Source organism: Glandiceps talaboti, chromosome 2 (genome assembly GCF_964340395.1).
Source record: "Glandiceps talaboti chromosome 2, keGlaTala1.1, whole genome shotgun sequence".
In the NCBI taxonomy this organism is placed as follows: Eukaryota; Metazoa; Hemichordata; class Enteropneusta; family Spengelidae; genus Glandiceps; species Glandiceps talaboti.
The window spans coordinates 26543249-26569167 of NC_135550.1; the positions used below are offsets into that span (position 1 = coordinate 26543249).

A 25919-nucleotide genomic window follows, 5' to 3' on the forward strand; every position below is an offset into this window, starting at 1 on the left:
ATTGTGTCCCAGTCAATTCATATAATTGATACCTGGTAGGATAGAGGTTGCAATGGGAATGTTTTAATCATATGCACTTACAGGCCGGGATGCATGAAATTTTAGTATAGTTCGATACGCGTTACGATCATCATTAGAAAGAGATCGCGAGGGGGGTGGAAGTGACTTTTTGTAGATATTTACATTTAAAGCGGTTATGTTGTTGGTTTTTTCGACGCTGGTCAATATACGCAGTAATCAATTAATTTTCCGATTAGCTTTCCGCCAGAATTTTCGCAACAATTCCAGACACTGATGCCGGTACACAAAACAAACAACAAATATACACAAATGAAAGCACTTACTATTATAAAATAAGTTCACGAAGTCTACTTCAAGTTTTTACTAAGACTTATCACAGCTATATTATAAAACTTACAAAAAAGTTAACTTACATGTAACATATAAGTTGTAATCGTAATCGTGTGGGGTCGCTGATTTTAGGGCGCGCACCCAAAATAAATGTTATTGTATGTATTGTACCATGTCATGTCACCGTGTGTGCAGATATACAAAATCGTTTACCCACGTACAGATGAAGAGCCCTTCAACTTTCACCGTAAATCCCGTCTACACAGATCTACATACTGTGACAGACACTTTAGACCGTCTACACAGATCTACATACTGTGACAGACACTTTAGACCATTATAGAATGTTCTATAGTGGTCTGAGCAGATCTAGACTCTTTGGTGGGAGAGATATGGGAAACCGGTGAGGTAAATCGGTACTTACTCGCACTCGGAGTGAGCCACCAGCGGTGAACATGGGAAACAGCTACGAAGATATATAAGAACTGAGACTGGTATTACTCAAGTCGCAGGGCAATAGAAATAGCAGGGTTGGTATTGTCTGTTTCGCAATCTTATATGTATGTGCTTTTACGTCATTTTGTAAAACCAATGTACAATGATGTTAGTAAATAACAACAGCAAAAACGAATATGTACAAGCATATCCCCTCCCCGATCAGAGGGATTCTTTCTTATCAACAGGTGGTTGTTTATACTATGACGGCTTATTTCTGTATCTCTACCATTCATTGTACATTGACTTTCTCTGTCTTTTACGTTGTGTTTTTATCTAGTTGTTCATTACTGATGGAATCGTTGTGTGGTAATCGTTGTGTATTCTATAGAAGATACTGAAACTTACAGGTACGCTATACATTATAAGTTTGTTAATTATTTTGTATTCAAAAACATACTGAAACATACTTGTGCTGAAACATTTTTATACTTTTTTAGAAAGTTTAATTTTTGTGTAGGTGTTAGCCTACCTGTACACTTGAGAACGGCTACTCCCCGGGCTACTCCTGCTCCTACTGCTGAGTCCGTACCCTAGAGCGAACATTCGAAAATTCAAAACGTCAGTTCGGATAGCGGAATAGTGTAGCGATAGCCGTTCTCAAGTCTACAGGTAGGCTACGGGGTACGCTTTCAACTTCCGAGATTTTCTTTAAAAGAAGTCTTATGTCATCATTATAATGTAAACATGATTTGCAGTCTGTTTCAACATAAATGACCATTCGCCATATTTGGTAAGGGTAAACATTACACCTGTAAAACATACTTGAGTTGTGACGAAACAGGGGTGCGGGTTAATATTTGATAAATATTAACTTTATTTCGTTTGAATATTCATAAACGAGACAAAACGACGAGGAAGGCTGGCGGTGAAGTAACGGACACCAGTTACTTGAATTGAACCAACGAAATAGGACCAACCAGAAATACCAAGTCAAGTTTTATATTAGTGAGCCAAAATATTACAAAACTACGATCATGGCGAAGTACGAGTTCGATGAGGACGGTAACCGGAGCGGCGTATCGAAGTGTTGTGACCGTTGGCCATGGCCCAGTGTTATAACAACTTTGGTGATGATCGGCTCCACCATTTTATTCTGCATATGTCTTCACTATGCTACAGAAGAAACGGATCGACATTTCCGAAACACGGCAGCGGAGTACCAGATAAAACGTACCATCTACTGGGCCCAGATTGGTATATACTGTTTAACGGGACTAATGATGTTTGTTAGTTTTATCTTATTGTGTCTGGGGTGTTTGGCTTCTGGGTCCTACAGAAAAGAGTACGTGTGTCGTTTTCCGTCACGGGAATGTGGAATTTGTCAGATGATCACGTTCGGATTCGTCACGTATATTCTGTTTATTGGCTGGGTCGCTGTAGTTGCTATTTGCATGATCCCACTGTGGTTCTTTTCCATCGTTAGAAGCACACATTGTGGTGTACCTGGCGGCTGCATCGACCTCCGACAATTTGGTATGACTCCGTTCACAACACCTGACGATCAAGCTAGAGTATGTGGAACAAAGTTGGTGAACATCTGCAGAGATAATCCTTGGAACAAGTATCTTCTCGGTACAATTGCAGCTATTGCGTGTCTTACAATGATGTGCCATTATCTGATGATTTTTGCGGCAAATTATGCACACGTTAAGGACCGCTACAGACAAGCACGGTTCACCCAAGGTCGAAGCACAGCTATCTATAAAACAACGACGAGTCCTCAATATGGTCCTGACGTCATCGCAATGGAAGACCAAGACCCAACGTATACCCTGTCGTCCCATAGAAGTCGATCACGAGACCCCATCGGATACACACCTAATAATAGGGACCCACTGTCGTATCAAATGTAGGCTATAAAGAATGTGAAACTATCATAGACTATCGTGTACATACTGAAGAATGCATTTATAATTTCTATTCTTTCTCTCTCATTTTTTTTGGTTAAAATTCTCAGCCTATTTTTCTATATTAAATCAAGAACGGATAATTTTGGAATTAATATATCGAGTTATCATTTTATTCAGTTGAGAACTACTGCCACTGTTGTTTCTATTTGTATCCGTTGATGTAGTTACACATTAATTTTGTTTGTTAGAACAGGTAAATGAACTACTAGTTACTACTTGAAAACGACTGAGAAAAGTCAACAAAACGGGGCGGATTATGAGTAAACTATCGTGACGTTCTTTAGAAAATGACTAATTTACTGGAATTTACCGGAAAATGAAACAATATACAATCGAAACGAATTATTGGGTAATAAATAGTAATATATGACTCTTTGTGTAAAGGAAGCAAGAATTGATGGTGTATCTGAATGGAAATATTCATACAGTCCTTTAGTCGGTTTATTTTGAGATTTCTAATTGTTTTATAACATTTTGGTACACCACTGTTTCTTAGAAAGTAGAAAATGTCAGCCCATAGACTCATTTTGATGATTGAATTTTGTAACTAAAACTTATCATATTTACAATGCAGTAGTTTGATGCTTTTTATCAGATTGTGTAAATTTTACCAGATTTTCATCATATTTTGAGGATTCTAATTTTTTAGCAATAAGATTGCAATGAAATGTAAAAATTTGATTTCCTTTGTGATTTAAGTGCAGAAGTTCATTACTTCCCAAACGTTTTGATTACTAATGTTACCTATTATCAGTGCCAGTAGGTACTATGTGTAGATGATGCACAGCTGGTTGCACCACACTACTCAGCATCTTGGCAGTCAGTCAAAGTAGATAGAAAATGTTGTGCCTTCCTCCTAGTGGACTAACTGATATCTTGTTACTTTATTGTAGAGTAATTCTTTGTTGTAAAGCCTTGTTTTGACTTGTTTACATTGTTAAGTTCTATGCATTCCTATTTGACTTGTGTGATTCACATGTCATATTTTGAAATCACTGTTTGACAATTCTATCAGCTTCTAATACTTGCCACATACAATCATGTATCCAACATACCAAAGAGGTGTTTGCAACATCAAATAAAACTTTCAACCTTGACCTTGTCATGATTTATAGTGACACACACACTTCATTGATCACAAAGTTATTTCTTACTATAATCACTAAGTTGTGTTTGTAAACCATAGTTTTAGTTTTAAGGATTCTTTTAGTTAGTTTTTAAAAAATGTGACATTTTTGTGTGAACTTTTATTTTCACTGAACTTTGTTATCTTTCAAGTTCTGTCAACTTTCTTCCTTTTTGTTGAATATTACATTGTAATGCTACAGTCAACTTCTTATCATGTTGTTTGTGTATATGTGGTGATTTCTTATCTTTGTACACTCTACTGAGTCATACACACAATACAAGCATGTCAATGGTTTTAGCAGAAAAGTCAGAAAGAAATCAGTTTGCCATGCCAATGCATGGGTAGTCCTGCTTGCAGATGGAGTTGAGTTAAACTTGGAACTTGATTCTGACATTTTTTACTTTTAGAATTTAGTCCCAACTTACTACATGGGGGGGGGGGGGGGGGAGGGGGGCGACTTGCCTTTATGCAAGTAATGTGGAGATTCTGCTCATCTCTCATCTCTGCGGAAAGTCAAGAAAACCCACATGACTTGACTCTTGGCTGGGGGAGGAAGAGGATCAGTGTTATGTACTGTCATTGGAATTGGTCATACTGGAAGACACTTTACTTGTTTTATTGGTGGTTTCCTATAATGCACCAGTGAGGTTGATACAAAGAATTTATGCGATGACAACTCAAGCAATGTTGAGAACACCAGTCTGACCTACGACCCCAAAGGTAATAAATTATGAGAGCGACTTTTATTTATGGTTACAGGTATGTACACATTCATAAGAATATTGCTGTCAGACGGTTTGCTGGCATGAAGTATACCATTTCCTATCATATGATAAAAGAATTCTTTTGCATATCAAGATAGCAATGGGCTGGGAATCAGGAGAAAGGGTGGTGTGCACAATTATGAAAAGAGATGCTACTGTGATACCTGTGGATACTAGGGTCAGCAACAAGGGGATAGATGTGATAATTAAATTTATTATAAGTAACTGTAGTCAACTAGAATTTGGTCTGTCAACTCATTAAAGGTATAAGATTGTTTCCCTGACTGGAAATAAGAAGCAGTACCATTTACAATGTGGATTTATGAATCTATTCAGGGGTTCCTATAACTGTGATTTGACATAAAAATACCTTCGCAATTGTAGTATTGTCATAACTTGGGTCATATGTCTCTCATGGTTTAGACAAACCACAGACAAGGAAGGAAACCAAACGTCAATATTTTGCAGTTAGTTATACATTTTCTTCTAATCTAAAATATTACAAATGGGTTCCTATTTTCATCTTTCATTAAAAATAGAAAACAAACATGAAATAATACAAGATTAAGAACACTGGATGGAGAATTTCTGAAATAACCAATCACAGGCATGAAAACAAATGTGGTGTATAAAGAATATTTATTCTTGACCCTGAAACTTGACAGACACACATGAACTGTAAATTACAACTTGAAATCTTGAGTGTAGAAGCAATGAATGGAAGCCCTACCTATTACTATTATACAATCTACATATTACATCAAAATTATGCTGGCAGTTATAAAGCACATCACAGCTGCTAAGGGTATCAATACTTCTAATTTCTACAAAAACAATAACTATAAGTACCATATAGCATTTCACAGGTAGTGTATTAAATATTTCACAATCAGATATTTTCTTGGAATGTGACAACTATTTTGTCAAACCGTGGTATGTTTACATAATTGAGTAACAGATAAAACAAATATCAAACAACATTTGGAAAAACACTAAATATATGCAACATATATTTTTACTTATATTCTCTTGGTGACTCTTTATCATAAAGACTGCAAGTTGGTGAATCAACTATACATAGTTATCATGCTAGGGAGTTGCAGGTGTGGTTAGCTCCCCTAACATGATCAAACTTTGTATGCTGGCTGTGGGTGATGGAATCTTCAACTTGATGGTCACACTGCTAGTAAAACAGAAGTCTTTATCATCGATGCTACTACATTAGAATGGCCACGTCTGATTCTCATACATTCTATATTTCCTAAGCCACTTTTCAAAATAGTTCTTATTTTCAGATTTGAATTTTTGAAGTACACAGTTATTCTAGTCCATCAAATCAAATGAAATCTTCATTATACTGCTTTATGTTATTAGGAGTTAAATAGCGGGGTATTCTACATAGATTGAGCATTGCATAATAACTTGGACTTTTCATAGCTCAATCTCTACATAAAAGCCTGGTTGCTGTCATGATAGCTTGGTTTCTTTTACAATAACATGCTACAAAATATTTGTTTTTAAATACACATTTCAAATCATTTGTACTCTTGTGTCTGCTATGTTAAGATAGCTGTTATGAACAAGGGATGGAAAAATGATAATCTGTGTTGATATGCTTGGTTTCAGAAGAATCTAATGGCTGACAGAAAAGATGTGATATTTGTTCTAAAACTGCATTGACTTTGATATAACTCCTGCACTGCATTGATGTGAGATATGAACATTGCATGTTTTGTATAATCATGTACAGCTATGCAGGAAGGTCAGAGGTCATCACCATAGTGACTTGTAGTTGAACTTGACTTTACACATATATTTCATTTCCACTTGGGCTACATCATAAACGATGTATCTGAAAATATGGATTAAGGGAAATATTTCTGATGATTTTAGATTCTTGTTAACACAATAAGATGATCGTTTGCATGATGTCGGAATGGTACAATCATACCATGGTATTCAAACACGTCATTAAAAGTACATTTGAACAGAATGATTATACCTGTTTTTCTCAACAGACAACTGAAACAAAAGTCTACTCTATATCTATATACAGAAATATGGGCCAAAATAATGACCTTGACACAAAGTGTGAACCCTTTAAAGGTGTTACTACCATGGACGTAACATCACCAACTATCCATAATCCTCTAACTTCAAAGTAATAATTATCACTAAGTATGAATTGTGACCCAAGAAAATTTAATTATATTCATGAAGAAAATTCAATTTCTTAGAACACTGACTCCTTACAAACTTGTCCAATTTGTTTCCTTTCCAGGTACTCCCAGGTTTGATACATATTCTGCCCCTATATCACAATACCCTACGAATAGCCATTACTCCAACCTTCCCACCTTACATATTGCCCTTATGAATGGAATTTTCAGCCATATACTACCCTCTACAGTCTTGACACCATGGACAATCTCCATTCAAATACTACTATACTACCCTATCTTACGCTATACCCATCTAATACGGTACCATTCTCAGCTACATTAGTGTACCATGTAAATTTCAGCCCTATATACTGCCCTCTATAGTCTTGATGTACAACCGTAGTACAATACTAGAGTGCAATTTCTCTGAGTCATTGCAGATGACAAATACTGCTTACTAGAGATTTGACCCTCCAAAACCAAAAAAAAAGACAAATACTACACTCTAGACTAGACATTGTCCATACAGAAAGACAATATCACACACTGTCCATACATAAAGATAATATCACATACTGTCCGTATGGAAAGGCAAATACCACACACTGTCCATATGGAAAGTCTCAGTAGTAATGTAACAGTATTGGTAGATATAAAGCATACTACATTTATACAAGGATACTCGTTGTATAGTAGACTAGTCCTGGCTGTACTAGACTGTGTGCCTTTACCAACTGGTACAGTTACACCATCAGGCAAAGTGACCACAGCACTCGGGTCAGGACAGGTACTTCCAATACCTAACAACATAACAACACAGAGAACAAAAATAACATCTGGTGTATTTTATAATATTGTAAACTGAGGAACTGTAGTCTGACAGATCAATCTACATAGGAAAGTAGTGACAATGGCTAACAAATTGTAATATACAATGATGACAACAGCGGTAAATAAAGTGTTTACATTGAAACAGACTCACCTTTTGTACTGTGCTTCCCTGAAGGTGGTTTACTGAGCGTTTTAGCTCCTGTCAGTTCATACATATTACCCAGTGCTACCTCACACAGCAACAACAAACCAATGTTGTTTCCAGGTGAGGACCTGCAGTAGTTAGCACTCTTAGAAGACATATCAGCAAAGTAGACACCTTTACCAAACATGTAACCAGTCTGTAGGCAAAAACAGTATAAAGACATCAATGAATTCAAATTAACTTCCATCAAAGTGGAAAATGGCTGAAATCTGAGATGACTGAATTTGTTCAAAAAAAAGTCAGTTGAACCACTTCACCAACTAGATGAACACATTGCCACTGATCTCAACACTGTGGTGTCTACATGATAATTTCTTACTCTAAAGACATAATTTAGTGACAAAATATTATACATATAGAGATAGTTACAATGATATAGCCAACCTACCACTGGTGCTTCTGGTGGTGCTATACGTAAACCTTGAGATAAGATACCAGCATAATTGGTTGTTCTTGATCCATGCCACAACAACTGACGGTTGTGCAGCTGTTTAAATGGTTTATATCGTGCTCTTTCACCTTCTCGGTTCAATTCAAAGACCTAATATCAGAACAAGAAATAGAACAGGATTACAATGTTATCAGAATTCAAGACACATCTCAGCTATAGGTCAAGGTATAAATGCTTTGGCGCCTTGAACTAGTTAGAGCCACCAGAGAATTGATATGTACAACACAACCTGGCAATAGTCACCTTGGGATAACTATATAATAACAATTACACAGTTCATAGTACTTATATAATACATCTCTGTCTTCATACAATACTATGGCCTGACAACAGTGTCTCTAACACAATCAGTTTGAGAAATGACAAGTTTCTAATAAAATGTTTTATGTCACAATGTTGTCTTGTGTTCACATATTCCAATTCATTACTGATTTAACTTTGTATCTTTGATCATGTATGATTATAAGATGTATCATCTGCCTGATTACATATCTATCATTACATTATCTAAATGATATAACTTTCATTTCTATGATGCCACGATTAATGAGTTCTTGAATACCACGCAAGGTGTATCGATATTGTGAAAAAAGGCAACCTGAAATTCTACATAACTTGCCGACAACATAACACATTTTATTATATTTGTTATAAACAATTAATAAGTTCCCCCCTCCCAGAAAGAAAGGCATTTGCTACTAAGCAGAAGCTATTTGAATAACATGCAACAAATCCAGCACCATACAAAAAAATTTCTTTTTGTAATATCCATGAGTCAGCAAAAATAAACATAAAAGAGTAGTGTGGAAAAACCCTTTACCCTTCACTGTTGCCTGTGGTGATGAAAGTTACATATAAGACTTTATAACTTTCTCAGTTAGTGCCTTACCTCTTGTAGTTCTAAGCCATACTGGTTATGAGTAGCAGCATGGGTGTTCTTCATGTATTTCTCTATCAGTTTGTATGTATCACTTGTACTTTCCAAAACCTACAGGAAAAGAAGTAATACAGAAATTTATCTAGTAACCATTCTGCTAAATTAAATGTTTTCTTGTATTTATTCAAATGGTTCAAGGTGTTCGTGCTGTTTTGGACATGATGTGATCATAATCATCATTACAGTGATAACTGAAGTACTCTTTCTATAAAAAGATGGTCTCCTGTCAACTGTTGCCCTGACATCAGGTATATACAACTCTTATCAGCCAATCAACACAGCTTATCATTCTGTTTGAGAGTAACACCTGGGTTGTTCTGTACATACATGTTCTATTTACCAATCAGGATGTCACTCAATTCTCACAATTATGAAAATGTCAAATTTTGCATGTGTTCATCTAAAATGTCGCTTTGTAGATGGTTCATCACAATAAAAGCTGGTCAACACAGCATTTTATAGCAAACTGTGGTATGTACCATATCTGTCTCTCTTGGCTGTTAATGATAATGTAAGCAATGGAGAACAAAATGTGAATCAAAGCTGATACTATTCATTCAGGACACAGACTAGATTTAGAGAGGCTTAATCAAACTACTGTACCAGCCACTGTTTTGAGAGTAAGTACGCTATTCAAAATGCTGTGAAACATAGGATAATCCACTCTCAAATTCATACGATGTCATGTCCTTTAATGAAAACATTTTCTACACTATTGACAATGACATTTTCCTTAGAATACTTATTGGGGAAATTACCAACAACGCGCCATCATTGAATACATAGCCCCCCAACTGGTGTGTTTTATGACAAAGTTATTGTGCAAATTTGAATGGTGTCCCGAGATACGAACTTCACAATGTATTGACCAATCTGCTATTTGACCTGGAGGTCAAAGTCAAAAGTCAAGGTATAAAAAGATAGCTCACCTTTGGGCTATAGACTTATAAATGATATAATATCATAGTTACACACACATACATAAACACATGCATGTACATAAAGCAAATAACATATACACATACATATATACACACAAGTGCATATGCACACACACACACATTCACACACATGCAAACACACATACACACACACACACACACACACACACACACACACACACACACACACATATACATCCAGACAGACACTAAAAGATAACAAAACTTACATTAATGGGGCATTTCAATTTCTCATAGTTGGCATCAATAGGATCTTTGCTGGTATCACCACCTTTGAGTAAACTATAGGCTACCTCAATGTCCAACAAATTGTCTAGCATCTGAGTCTTTGACTAATGAGAAACAACACAGATACAATGTCATCATGGTATTGCCAAGAAAACAATTTAACTTGAACAGACAGTCTATATCTATATAATCTGTAATGTCCTAAGGTAATTAGAAAACTGTGTTGTAAGAACAAAATAGGACACAGAATGATTTAAGATAAACATCACATTTAGAGAAGTCATACTGGACGGACAGGCTATTGACTTGTATATGCTTACAAAAGGGGCAACTTGGGAGATAATTTTGAAGTGCAATAAATACTCATACAGCTTTTCAAGTGATACGTCTAAAGCAATGAATAATCCATATTAATCCTCATTATCTACTTGCTTCCATAGTTATTGAGTTGCCTTGCCCTGCTAAGAAATTATATTAATAGCCTGTCTTGTAGGTAAATTCTTGCCATAAACTTCTTAGACTAGCAATTGTGAATACAAAACATTGACACAAAAAACAACACAAACAGAGTACAATTCTTGGTACCTGCAATACCATATTTCACCTCATGTGAGACAGTCAAAATAGAACACGAAGGTTAACACATTCTCACATGCAGTGACAGTAATGAATATTTAGCCACAGACCCTACATGAAAGTGTAGGGTCTATGATTTAGCTCATGAAGCGGAAGTAATGGTGTCAACAAAGAAATCAAAGGATTGTTAATTTTATAATGATTGTTGTGTTTTTATTGCAGGTATCGAGAATTGTAAAGAAACCTTGCATGATTTACTAGTTGTGATAAGATATAAAGCAATGCTACTGTAAATAGTGATATTATTGCACCAACCTGAATAATTTCAGTAGTTTCTAACATCGGTGGTTTCTTCATGCCAAAGTCATGTGGTATTAGTGTGTAAAATCTATTAGATGCATCCAATATGGCTGACTTGTTGACACTTTCCTCAGATACAAGCTATACAAGACATAGGAGAACAACATTGGTCAAAGGAAGACTGGAATATTTCATGCCAAAAATATAATTGTACAACTCAAAGAATATTAAAAGGATGAAGGGCTGTCAGAATACAGGACCAGGTGGACAGAACAGGATGGCTGTTCCTGGCTACATCCAATGCAAACTTTCTGTTTACTTTGTAGGGTGGGTACTATATAGGATTCAGCAGCTGTTGGTAAGATGCAGTCACGATCTTTTCTTTTGGAAAATTTGTACTTTTCCCCCCTAAATGTCTAAAATGAAAGTTATACGTAACAGTTGACATTATTTTTGAAGAAAAAAAGATAACAATTTTTGTACAGACCTTCTGGAGTTCTGTAAGAACAGAATAGGCACTTTCTATTTGACGTTTGGATAATTTACCCAATGGCATCTTCTTGAGGTCAATCTAGAGTTAGAAATAGGCAAACAATATTAATACTGGTATAGATAAATGTTTGTAAGAATATGACAAATCAGAACAACTATTTTCCAGGTGAAATCCTCACAACAAGTATTCTTTAGATTTGAACATGTTGAGAGTGTAATTTCCAAAACAGACATTTGAAAAAAAAATATTGTTTTCTGTTTTATTCCTAACAAAACTTTGTATGCAGACAGTGAATACATTGTTTTAAGAATTAAATCTAAAATCTACCTCAAACTCCAACATGGTTTTCTTCATTTCTTCAATATCAAAGATCATTTTGATCAACTCTTGAAGTGCTTTGTGTAATTTAGAAGTGCTGCCAGCCTTCATATTCAGTTTCTTGATATCTTCTTCTTCCTGTAACCGCCAAACAATCATTTCAAATCAGTAAAAGTCAATTTTTCCTTGACATAGAAAATATTCTTTTTGCAATTACATGAAGTATACAATGAATATTTCTCTCCATCCTGGCAAAAGTGTTAGGTATCAAATAATGACTTGGACTTCTCATAGACATATTCCTAAGATTACAGTGTCACATTTCCTAAAAAACACAGTTTTAATTTTGACAGTTACAAAATATGACATGTTTGGCTACAAGAGCCTACATTTTGAGAAATTGTGCACTTTCCCATAAATGTAATCATCACCTTGCACAGAAGTATTATGGTTTATTACCCATTACACTTTACTCAAATCACTGGGGAGCATACAATTCATGCTACTGTAGTTTAGTCACATACACATCATGTACAGTACCCATTAACATGGCTGGGTAGCCATGGCACAGGGTAATTCAAGTGTTGTGCAACTACTTTAAAACATAGTAGTTCTATATATAAGAATGTAGAATGCAATATTCAGGCTGTGAGCCAGTGTAAAGCCATAAACTGTCATGATATTGTTAAAGCTATTATCATATATACATACAGCACACTTTATGTAAATACTGAATGAAACAACTTACCTGCCCATAGTCTATCTCCAAGGGAAAGAATTTATTGGGGTATTTGACAAAGTTAGTTGTGTTAAAATCGTTGCCTGTCTTCTCCCCATACAAATTCAAGAAATGCTCCTTAGCTCTTTCTTTAGTATGGAATGTTTCTACTTTGTTTCCTCCAATGGTAGTACCAACACGACCCCATGCACGAAACACATACCACCTAGATATATGGCAAACACAGAACACATGTAATACATATTTTGTCTAGAACGCTTAACTGTTTTCCACCATATCCTTGAAATAAAGTTGAATACATACACATCCAATTTTAACTACAGATAAATTAATGTAAAGATAGCTTGCTATGGTATCTTCCCCAGGACTTTTGCATCTTTGTGCTAGTGTTTTGATAATATTTACATGACATTGTACAATTCTTTGTTCAACCAAGGAATATACAATCATGCAATTAACAAATGGGATCTTGTCAAACCAAGAGACACAACTGTTTTGTAGAAGCATTCCCCTTTTAGATCAATATATTAACCATTTAACCATGATATACATATATATACCTTATTTGAGGAGATTGAAGGAAGTTCATTGTAATCATTTTCAGCATGAATTCTTGAAATGGACAGTCCTACCAGATTATAGTAAATCTATTCTACACCAATACATACAATTTTAGTTTATATCGTAAGAGAAGGGAGACAGACACTTACTTCTTTGTGTTGTCATTTTCTAGAAACTGTAGTTTATAGTAGGAATTAGTCCCCTTCATAATATCTACAAGGCCTAGAGTGGCATTGTACACTTTGCCTTTCTGTGTGTACACATGTGCTTCATCCTGAAGATCTAAACAATTTGAAAACAGAAATTGACATTATTTTGAGTAATTGTGAGTTTGGAGAAAGTACTTGCATATGATATGCAGGAACCATCTGTGAGTTCAAATTAGACACATGGGACTTGGCAGTCCATTACACACTGTGTAATGAATCAAATTAATGCTACGTTTATTAGTTTCATCATGATATATGCTGAATTGACACATACAGGTGAGTTTAATACTCAGTAACATTCATAACCATGTAAGAAGCAGTCACAATTACATAGCTTTCTAGCCAATTACATTTTAACTATGCTATTACCTGTATGCTACCACTTTTGCTTGGCGGCACACCTGCACACACAACACACACTGGGATGAATGGACATACATACATACATACATATTACATACATACATATATACACACATACACACGCACGCACACACACACGCACACACACACACACACACACATATACAAGGATGGACAAACATACATACACACCAACCCCCACCCCCACACATACACACAAACCCACTCACCTCCCACATGCATGCACATACACACACATGCATGTACACACACACACACACACACACACACACACACACACACACACACACACACACACACACACACAAACCACCCCCACACACAAATAAAATCTGTGGAATGATAGGAAACCTAGTTCTTGTTATCTGAAATAACCATTTAATTTCTTGATCAAGACAATTGACTTCCGCTCATGCATTACACATGCATAACTTTAGGCATGCATAAGAATACATCAACCTCGTTTTATTTTGACCCTTGACCCCCTAAAGGTAAAATGCTAAGCAGGTACTGAGAATTAAACACTTTTTCTATAATTGTATTTCACTGTTTGAATACAAATAACGTAAGATGAGGTACAAGAATAAAATAAGACACTGAGAGTGAAGGAACATATCAAACACAGCAATCCTTATTTTAAAGAGAGAATTGCTCCAGACACTGTGTACAAACCTTGTCTAATCTAGAACACATTTACTAAGTTTAGCATCGTACCACTAAACATAGCCATGTGATTTATAGTCTAGATAAATGATTACCATGGTAACAACGGCTGGTACGTACTAACCTACATGTCTGTACAGCCTGAGCTATGTTAGATTTAGCAACTATATATTATGCAAATACAACTACTTCAGTATATCAAAAATCTCCTCGCAGTGAAATAGACAATACTTAAAGTTTCAAAGTAAGAAAGCATTTGAAGCAATCAAACTCAACAACTTCTATTGCCTCTCTCCACTTATCCTCTCCTTATTTTCAAACCTTCTGAATTTCATTCACTCCTTTTACTCAGTCAAATGTACTTTGTGGAATGTCTCACAATGTCGAGAACTGTTGCCATGGTAATTTATTTCCTCAAAAAGTCATAAATTGCTATTTCCTTCTAAGCAATTTCCTCGAACATAAATTGTCCTTGGTTAGTGTCACAATAAAAAGGCTTGCAGAGATTGGTATGTAACCATGACAACCACTAATATAAACATATAAACATATTTTATCATCAAGGATTCATGATCAGCTCAAATTTGCTACTGACTGCTAATGTTCAAATTATCATTGTAATGAAAAATAACCTTTCAAGCTAAACTTTGTGCTGGAACAATTCCCCCCCCCCCCCCCACGGTTTTTGTTTTTGGGTTACATAGCTATGTTGTATTCCTGATATATGACTGCTTTGTCGTTACAAATACTAACCGTGTCTACAAATTCATAAATTATCACATGGTACTTGTAACTGATCCAGACTATTTCTTCATACTGTTTACATACAGACATCAAGTTAGTGTATACAGTACTACCGAATGACTGATAAACAAGTAATTCAGTTTTAAAAAAAGGAGATCAAACCATTTCTAGCATAGGCTGGGAGTATTCTTCAACATGCAAAAATGAACCACACATAATACAATGTTTAGACAGCTTTAACTGTAACGGAAGTGGTTGCCATGGTAACAGTTTATCCTAGACACCTGTTCCAGTCTATACACATCAGACGAAACAGAGACAAAGGTGCAAAGTATACAGGAGTCTTGCAGTCTCAGAAAACTTGGAATACCTTGAAGCAGTTTCACACAATTCATGGTCAATAATTCATGGCATTACGTTCAGTTTTGTAGGTTTCTCATTTTGTAGTTGCAACTACAGTAGATTTCATGGCATTACAGTCCTAAGCTTTATAGGTTTCTCATTGTCACTTCTTCTATGGTAGATCAAAATCAAATATCCTGAGTGATTGCATTTGATATCTAGTTGTCTTGATTTTACTGCTTTATCTACAGGATCATTTGTCAAGAGATCTAAGTCGCATTACCATCTTGATTCAAAATAACAAAGACATTATTCTTGTATGCTTTTGCCAAGGAAAATGTTAAATTATGTGACATCAAAGTTGGTACGGCTGCAACACTGAGACATGACTGTACATCAAAAGATATCTGACAGCCATTAACATTTGACAGCTCATTTACATAATGCAGTCTACACTGATGGATCTTGGGATGAGCCTCATCACTTTTTAGTCCTTGGCTGTCTCGAAAATAGTCGTTACGTGTATCTTCTAGTTTATTGCATGACTACCAATATAACATGTTAAAGATTGGTTATTACCTTCAAGTTGATGCTTTCAAATCAAGTCATGCTGACAGAAAGTGGAAACAGATTTGAACCATAATCTAATTTTAAATTCCATCAAGAGTCTGCTGTGACCACAGTCAGTCATATCTAGGCCTTGATCATGATGTAGTGAGTCGTGAGTCATGATTGAAATTCAGGTGTTTACTTCAATTGCAGATCACTTGCTTTAAACTCAGAATTTCCTGACCGACAATGTATTGAACTGTTCCTGTGGGAATCACCATGGTTTCAATGTAATTGAAGTGGCAGATTCAAACCAGAGAAGGAAGTAGGAGTGTTAACTGAAATGATGCTGTGTGTTTTTCAATCACCACGTACAAAGGTTGGATATTACAACAAAGATAACAGTTGTTAAGTTTTCATCTTGTAAATTATGTACAAACTGCACTAATACAATTCTGTCAATTGGTATCTCAGTAGCATCAACCATTGGATGATACTTTACAAGACTCAGTGGTGAGTAGACTTCTCCTATACTCTCTGTATTTCTTGTACATTTATATAACTAATATCGCAGCATTGACAAACGAGTGTTTTTTGTGAGCTTATCATCATCTCAACCTAACCTGATTTTTTTTAAAACTCAAACACAATTGTACATAACCAGCCAAGAAAATTTCAGTGAAACCCTGACTGTTGTTTTACTATAATTGTTGAAGTGCTTTTTACAGTTATCAATTTACTTTAATATTTATCATTTCTTCCGTAAGGAAGAGATATATTTATGGGTGGAAGTCTGTGTGTTTGTGTGTCTGTGTCATCATTTTCTTCATAACGGCTTGCTTAATTCAAACGAAATTTTGAAGACGTATTCCGTAGGGTAATGGCAAGACTTGATTAGGTTTTGGTAAAAATCCCATGAATATTAATGAGCAATTTACTTAATTAATGATTTTCGGTAATTAGGCTATATCTCAAGAATGCACTCTTCAAATTTATTATAACTTGGTACACACATTTGCGATACCAAAGCACACCTGTCCTGAAAATATTACTAATGTAGCTTTTAGTTTTAATAAGTTATTGGCATATTTTCGATTGGCCACAAAAAAGAAAAAAATAGTTTCTCGTCAGGAAATGTCGTCTAAAGTAGTGGGGCTTTATCACCATTTTCTAAAACACGACTGGCTCAATTCAAACAAAATTTATTGCATGTGTTCTGTAGGGTAGTGACAAGAACTGATTAGGTTTTGATAAACATCCCAAGAATATTAACAAGAAATTTACATAATTAATGGTTTTCGGTAATTAGGCTATATCTCAAGAATGCACACTTCAAATTCAATATAATTTGATACATGCATTTGCTATACCAAAGCGCACTTGTCCTGAAAATATTACTGATGTAGCTTTTAGTTCTAATAAATCATTGGCATATTTTTGTAGGCCACTAAAAAGGAAAAAATAGTTTCTCAGGAAATGTTGTCTAAAGTGGTACGACGATGCGCTTATTTTTTTTTTTACATTCTCAACAAATGTCACAGTACATGTTGTGGTTGGCCAGGAGATCACTAACAGCAATGAGCTAATAGCAATCAATGAGAAAAAATAACTTATTACAAATGTTCTGTTGTATTCCAACAATTGTCTGTAGGAACGACAATCTCAAAACTTTGCCCTTACGGAAGACATTCAGTTTACATCTGGTTTTATTATAACTGGATAACGAACCCATCAGACTTTGAAGATTTTATGATAATTAAAATTTCAGAAAAAATGGCTTCCTAACACAGTGCTTGAATTATGTTCAACTTTTATCAATCACAGTGACACTATTTAGACATATTCTCTAGTTTCCAAAATATATAACTACCGAACAGAAGGTTTTTGGAAATGCCATTTTGACCAGGGATAATAGTTGCCAGCAAAATCAACCAAGTTCTTCTTCTTCTTCCTTTATTTGTCACCTTTTTACTACTAGTAATTGTTCACTGACTGAATTATTTGTGTACTTTTTAATCCCTTCCACCTACTCCAAATATTAGGCACAGCCTTAGACTACTACCTGTCTCTTGGGATGTGTGTGTGTGTGTGTGTGTGTGTGTGTGTGTGTGTGTGTGTGTGTGTGTGTGATATGTCATGATTTATAATACATTGAACACAAATGAACGCCATGTGATATGCAAGAAATTAATCGATTCTGACAATTGACCATGAAGGTCAAGGGTCAAGGTATCATAAGATAGCTTAGCTTGTATCTGATAATATAGGGGTAGACACTTGAATGAAGTCCATATGTATTATAGTTTTTGAGTTTAATATATACAAATGATTGATTTAGAAATTCAGATATGGGCGCCGTGAAATTGCATATTATATGTCTGAGAAATGATGTATTACAGATGGACAGACGGACAGAATCCATTGTAATAGCCTCCCCCTTGAGGGGGGGGGGGGGGTTAAAAAGCCTGGAGACTTGAGCAAGTCTACTACAGCCCCAATCAACCAACCATACACCTACTAAATCTTGCTTCAAATGGCTCATCTTCATTTTTCCTGAATCGTTAATATTTTAGACACTCGTCTTCCATATAAACACCATTTAACAACAAATTTGTAAATCCGTCAAAGTAAGGATCAGTACAGAACATTGCATCCAATTTTAGTTTTTATGAACAAGTATATGAATTGTAAAACAAACTTAAAACATCAAATGGAATACTGTGTGCTCTAAAAGAAAGGTATTTCAAAATGTGTTCTTGTATGACTGAGTCAATGTGGAATGTTCAGTTCACTGCTGGACATACCTAATCTTTTCCACTTGGCTTTTCTTTTGTGACTCTTTTCAGGGACAAATACTTAAAAAATTATTAATTTTCCTTTACATGTTTTATTCTATAGTTTATCAAATGAAGGTCATTGCACAGCTGATCTTATTGTAACAGTAAACTCAATTACATCTATATATCTCTATTTGTAACTATATAAGCACATTGTTCATATTCAAGACATTTTCAAAATAATTCAATCTGAATGTAATTTGCATTGCTTTCTGACACTTTATTCATGATAACATGGATGAAGTCAACTACAAGTGACAGACTACATGTCTTAGAGATCTAGTTAGATTGATCACTGTGTCAAAGGTGAGGAATACCCATAGGAATATTACCACTAAGTTACAGAATATCACACCAAATCTCGCCTGTCATTCACCCATGTGATAACATCCCACACTCATTTTATTTATCATCAATATTAATTTCTTTTGTCCAATTTGAATATTTCAGAAGTCTACATATCATGTTTTGTCCATTAAATATCAATATTTGATTTGATATTACTGGAAGGTATAAAGTATGATAAGGTATGATTGGTTTGTCACGGCGACATGACACTTTGAACAGGATTAATCATGTCTCCTTGATTATGAAAATTGAGCAAAGTCTTCCTGTCAAATTTGTCTCCTAGCATACAGCTACTAGTTTGATCGCTTTGACTTCTAGACCTTACAGAGGTTATATGACAACCCCACAACTCCCGAGTGCAAGTATGCTATAGTCAAGGTATTTGCATGAGTACTTTATGAGGGTAGTGAGTGAAAGTGTAGCAGAAAACACCACAGCTACAAGTGCAAACACACCGAGTACCCACATTTGCACTCACGTGTCGTGGGGTTCTGTTATTATCAAATGTGTTTCTCTGAAACAGCAAATTTCCATCAATTTACACAGTGTTATCATGAGTGTGTGCTGATTTGCATATAATTTGCATACATATATATAATAATATTTTCGGTACTGCTCTGCAGTGCAAATACGACTAGTATGCCCACACATACACCTGTCAAGTAATGACAGGTACATATGTGATAATAGTACAGTACTTTTCAGTCATCATCAAATTTGACTATGTCCTGACAGCTCAGTTCAAATTCTTCGTCATCTTTAATACAACAGAAGATTTACACTTTGACAGACAACCAATAATAAAGTAGAGATCTTTTCACTCTTTGCTAGAAGTGGGTTAATTAAAATCTGATCTCAAAGTCTATCAATTCATATCAATCAAAAGTCAGACTGTACACAAAATGACCTGCATTAGCCTCACAGCAATCTAAAAAGGTTACACTGTTGCTTTATCAGTCACAGATTGAATTGTGGGTGCTCCTGCCTGGACACAGCACTGAATCATTGATTCATTAAGTGATATAAACATATGACTCACCTTAATTACTTCTGTGTTTATAATACAATACATACTAATTCTGCACCAGCCAATTACAATTTTCATTCATTCCTGTCTTACATTATGTAATTATGGGGGCTTGCTAAAACATTTATCAATATTGAAAGTGAGATTATGTGTTATCAATAGCTATATCAAATGTACACATAGTGTGTGTGTGTGTGTGTGTGTGATTAATTAATGTACACATAGTGTGTGTGAGTAATTAATGTACACATAGTGTGTGTGGGAGTAATTAATGTACACATAATGTGTGTGTGTGTGTGTGTGTGTGTGTGTGTGTGTGTGAGAGAGTAATTAATGTACATAGTGTGTGTATGAGTAATTAATGTACACATAGTGTGTGTGGGAGTAATTAATGTAAACAGTGTGTGAGTACACAGTGTGTGTGTGTGTGTGAGTAATTAATGTACATATAGTGTGTGTATGAGTAATTAATGTACACATAGTGTGTGTGAGTAATTAATGTACACATAGTGTGTGTGAGTAATTAATGTACACATAGTGTGTGTGTGTGTGTGTGTGTGAGTAATTAATGTACACAGTATTTGTTGAGTAATTAATGTACACAGTGTTTTTTGAGTAATTAATGTACACATAGTGTTGTGAGTAATTAATGTACACATAGTGTGTGTGTGTGTGTGTGTGTGTGAGTAATTTATTCACTCATTTCTTTGTTAGATCTGCTGACACATTGAAATCATTCATTGCACCTATCAAATTATAAAAATTGCATTCTTTGCAAAAATCTTTACAAAAAGAATTGAATGTTCCTCTCACCCTATTCTCTATTCTTTGATTACATCAATCGCTCTACACTAAGTTGGATTATGACAGACAACCTTGTTTTTTTTAACAGTTCAGTGAACAACTAGACCAAAGCCTCATGCTGGCTATAGTCATTCCAGTATAGCATTAGTCTACACATCATGGACCTGTGTTAAAATACCACATGAACATACATACATGTATACGCAAAGTCTTTTCACTATCTCAACACACTGCAACTATCAACTTTTTAAAATGATATTAAGCCCATTTCTTTTATACTTCTGTCATGTGTTTTAAAAAATTAGACATTAAATAAATTGCTTAATGTGAATCAGCAGAACATTTGATTTAAAATTCCATATACTTTCCTTGAAGTTTGACTACATTTTCCTAACCCCTCCCTGGGGAGAATATTACATGACCTTCTCTGATACTGCTGTAACAAAAATAGTGTTTATATCAAGACATCCATCCTTCAACAACACAGAGACATGATATCAGCTTGTCAGTATTGTTAACTGAGCACATTGTGACCATACGGTATCAAAAAGCTCATCATTCAACTCTTCATATCAGTGTTACACATCCAGTATTTCAATATCTTGTACTTAGCAGTCAAATGCTCCTGCCACTTAAATCATCTGTAGGTTGGACAATGCTAACAAGGTCTTTTCTCTATCTCAGATATTCTTCACTTTGCATTCCTCAAATTGCTGAGAATCTAGGGAATATGCTAGCTACCAACTATACCTACATTTCAGTTTTCTGCGATAAATAAGAACAACAATGGCTATGAAAGTCTGACCAACTGTTTCTTTTTTAAAGTATACTTCATCAGTGACTTCTAAACACAATAACAGCAGTACTGATGACCAAACACTGATGAGTGCACCCAACATCACAAACCATATGCATTGGTGTTTTGCAACTTACAATCTACTTTGATATCAATAGTACACATCCATACTGCTGAAGTCAATGTCAGACTGATCCAAGAAAGTACAGTCCTGCTGCCTAGATAGTAGAACACAGCTCCATTTACACTCCATATTGAGTTCACTATAAACTAAAAGTCAGACTGGTCAACAAAGTACACCAGCTGCCCAGATAGTACAAAATTGCTCTATCAAGACCAGTGTGCACCAAAGCCAGGCTGAATTCACTATAAAGTACAAATGTAAAGTCAGTCTGATCCACACCTGCTGCCTAGATAGTAAAATACTGTTCCATCTACACTACTCTACACGCTGAGCTAGTGATAAAGTCTATGACAGACTAATACCTGCCTACACTGCTGCATCTAGAGTGCAGTGTATCAATGCATACTGAACACTTAATAAAGTCTGTGTCAAACTGATCCACAAAGTACACCTGCTGCCCAGATAGTACAACACTGCTCCATCTATGCTGCTTTGTACCACATACTCCATATTGGGAAGATTATATTCACCAGTCATAAATCATCCAATAGTCTTGAATAGAGTATAAAATGTTATCACACTCACATTCCTAGAGTGTACAAGTACCATCACCATTATCTTGTATGCTCTAAGCAGTGATAACTGCTATCTTGTATACCCTGTGTTGTGATAGCTGTTATCATGACACACAAACACACATCCCTTCCATCAAGTCAGTGTAATTGAAGACTGATGTAATCCAAGAATCAATTAAAAAGTCAACGAAACTAACTAATTTTGTCAGAAAACACAGGAATAAACTATTTCCTTCAATTACATGTTAAAACTGAAGTACTTTTCTTTACAACAGAAGCTTATTCTCCACCATATGTGTGGGCAAAGGTTATCTTAAGTTTCAGTCTGTCTTTTCAACTACATAGGATTACTTTCCTGAGATAATATCCAATAACTATGCAAGTAAGGAAACTGATGATTGATATTCAATTTGGTGTCAGTTGTAAGTATATTAGTATAAAACAATAACCTATTAGGGATAGTTTATCTGTAGCAAAATAGTTATAAATTTGATGTTTTGCAGAATTTTGAAATTTTGATAAAAAAGCATGATTTTGAAACTGTTCAACCTATCCATCAAGGTCATGTATGCATTATCAGATTTTGTTATCCCGGAACAAATAGATCACCTTTCACATTATCACTGGTGTCACTTTATCTATGATAACTGATATCACTTGAACCCATTCCAGAAATTACAACTCAAACAGAAGATACTGATAAATAATTTACTACATGTGTTGCATCCCCAGAGGACAACATTCTTGTTTACATAAAACAATAACATAGGCGTCAGAAGTCACTTTTACAATATTGCAAGTCTCTCCATCATCAACATTTTAAATATTCATGAGGCAAAGATTTGTACAATGTCAGATGTTTTGTGAGACAAAGTACATGTTATCTTATTTATGAGGGTTTCTCTTGGGGAAGAAACATATCCGGATGAAGTAATCCTTTTAGTCTCTTTTAGCAAATGGATTGAAGTAATCTTTTCTGTCCCTTTTACCAGATGATTTTACCCAATGTCGTCAAATGTATGGGGACTGGACAGTAGGCTAAGTATTTCATGGTTTTTCCATGTAGTACAAGGAAGTTTTGAGGTAAGAGTAAAAAATTAATCGAATATAAATTTCACTTTTAGTATAATACTCTCTAATCATTTTCCATCAGATCAAATCATGTACCATCCCATTATGTTTTATTGATAGATATATAAAATGGAATCTATCGTTAGTCTTCATGCTACACTGTATTCACTACAGGACATTGCATTTCCCTATACTGTAGAACATGATAGCCTTGAATCTATGCTAACTACAGGACATTTCATTTCCTACACTGTAGAACTGAACAGCTTAGAACTTATTATTATTTACAGAATACTACAACAGTACTTTATGCATTGATCCATATCAATCAGCATACGGTGGTTGTATAAAGTATCTTCACACTATATATCTACTATGAATATTATTTTCCCTGTCTTTTACATTTTACGATATGATTCTACCACATTGACCTACCGGAGTCTAGTAGTCATGTAAAAGCAGTTTATGACTAGCAAACACCAAATTGCCCTTGTGGGATAAACAAACTTTAATTGAAGCTAATAGAATACATTAATATGTCCAAATATAAGTTCCATCATTACCATTCTCAACTTGTTTCAGTTTCAGTTCCTTTCCTGTAGCTTCTTTTCAATAATTCTTTCTCTTTATTACATATGAAAATATAAAATAGTATACATTTTACTGTATCTCAACACCGTCAGAAGGGACTTTGACTCAGCAATTTATCAATTTATCACAGAAAGTCAATTAATAATTTTGAGGCTTACATTTACATCACATTTGTCACTTTCTGGAAAATTAACTACTGGTATTTTTTCCAATGGAATACTGTAAACCTAGCAATATTTGCTGAAGGCTTATTTTTAATTATTTCACTGAAAAACAAAAATGCAAAAATAAGTAGCGACTAAAATATACCTTCTAGCTTGTACATGAACACAATATACCAGTAATTAATAAAAGTAGCCTTTACATGAGAACAACCTGAAGACTAATGCAAAATTTGCTAGTGGCAAAAATGTCTCTGGAGAAATTTGACATCAAAATTGAAACATGATATTTTGAGAACTTGCTTGAGTTTTGGGAAGGGAGGGGTTGTTATTGTATGAAGTCAGTACTACACGCATTTACTACTGTCTATATGAATAAATATCTTGTTCAAATTACTGAAAACTAATATTAGTTTTGATGAAATTATTATCGTGCTTCTAATCCTGTACAATTATTCCATCTGATCTTTGTAAACTGACAAATGTGTTGTTTGGTTGACATCTGTTCAAACTCATTTAAATCAACATACTATTTGATACCCTTTACAGCTTTAAAAACAGATAGTGTTCTTACATGGTTACCGGGTAAGCTGTCAGACTAGCTACAAAGACATATTTTGGTAAATTTTGGGTTTGTATGAAAGTTGTAGAACTACTTCTTTGTGAATATGTATGATTTTATGTTGTTAAAATCACACACAGGTGATATCATTATGACATGCCCCAAATGTCATAATTCATACATCAGAGAAGAAATATGTCATATTCATTATCAAGAAATACAACACCTTGGTTTTTTTTCAAAATAATATAACTAATCGATATAAGTCACAAATTTATATCTGTATCCTCACTATCTATTATTCTGGTGTAATTACGTGTGGAGATTTTAAAAACAGAGATATTCAAATGCTAGGTATAGAATGACATATATGAATATGCATGATTGTAATTTATGAATCTATCATGTACATTTCAATATATCATATTACGTATGCAAACAATGTGGGTAAGATTTCAAATCTAACTAACTTCAGTCTTTTCCCCTAAGGCATGCACACACTGACGTAAATGAATCACATCATTTTCAAAGAGAAGAAATGCTCTTAAAATAGCTCATTCAATAATACTTGCATTGTATGGAATTCTTTCATATCTGAGAGAAATTATCTGTTCATTCAGTTGTTTTCATATACAGTTATGTAGTATTATTTTAGACCATTCAAAATTATGACTTGTGTATTTATGGAAGACAACTATAATTATTCTGTCATTATTG

General features: G+C 34.8%; 2 protein-coding genes across 2 annotated transcripts in view; one reads left to right on the forward strand and one right to left on the reverse strand.

Annotated features, from left to right (window-relative positions):
- Positions 1-1823: 1823 nt before the first annotated feature.
- LOC144446080 (neuronal membrane glycoprotein M6-b-like) lies at positions 1824-2702 on the forward strand. The gene has a single exon (XM_078135777.1). The coding sequence runs from the start codon at positions 1824-1826 to the stop codon at positions 2700-2702; it is 879 nt and encodes a 292-aa protein (XP_077991903.1).
- A 2652-nt stretch (positions 2703-5354) lies between these two features.
- Positions 5355-25919, reverse strand: part of LOC144446087 (poly [ADP-ribose] polymerase 1-like) — a 34429-nt gene continuing 13864 nt past the window's right edge. Inside the window, exons 13-23 of the mRNA XM_078135790.1 lie at positions 13565-13697; positions 12864-13059; positions 12125-12253; positions 11792-11875; positions 11320-11445; positions 10410-10532; positions 9191-9289; positions 8239-8391; positions 7797-7986; positions 7497-7614; positions 5355-6504 (exon numbers count right to left, since the gene is read on the reverse strand). Coding sequence (XP_077991916.1) covers positions 6426-6504; positions 7497-7614; positions 7797-7986; positions 8239-8391; positions 9191-9289; positions 10410-10532; positions 11320-11445; positions 11792-11875; positions 12125-12253; positions 12864-13059; positions 13565-13697 — 1430 coding nt within the window. The 3' untranslated portion in view covers positions 5355-6425. The remainder of the gene's footprint in view (positions 6505-7496; positions 7615-7796; positions 7987-8238; positions 8392-9190; positions 9290-10409; positions 10533-11319; positions 11446-11791; positions 11876-12124; positions 12254-12863; positions 13060-13564; positions 13698-25919) is intronic.

Bases quoted from the DNA above. Each gene is read 5' to 3' on its own strand.
- LOC144446080 (XM_078135777.1), top strand. From the start codon at position 1,824: ATGGCGAAGTACGAGTTCGATGAGGACGGTAACCGGAGCGGCGTATCG.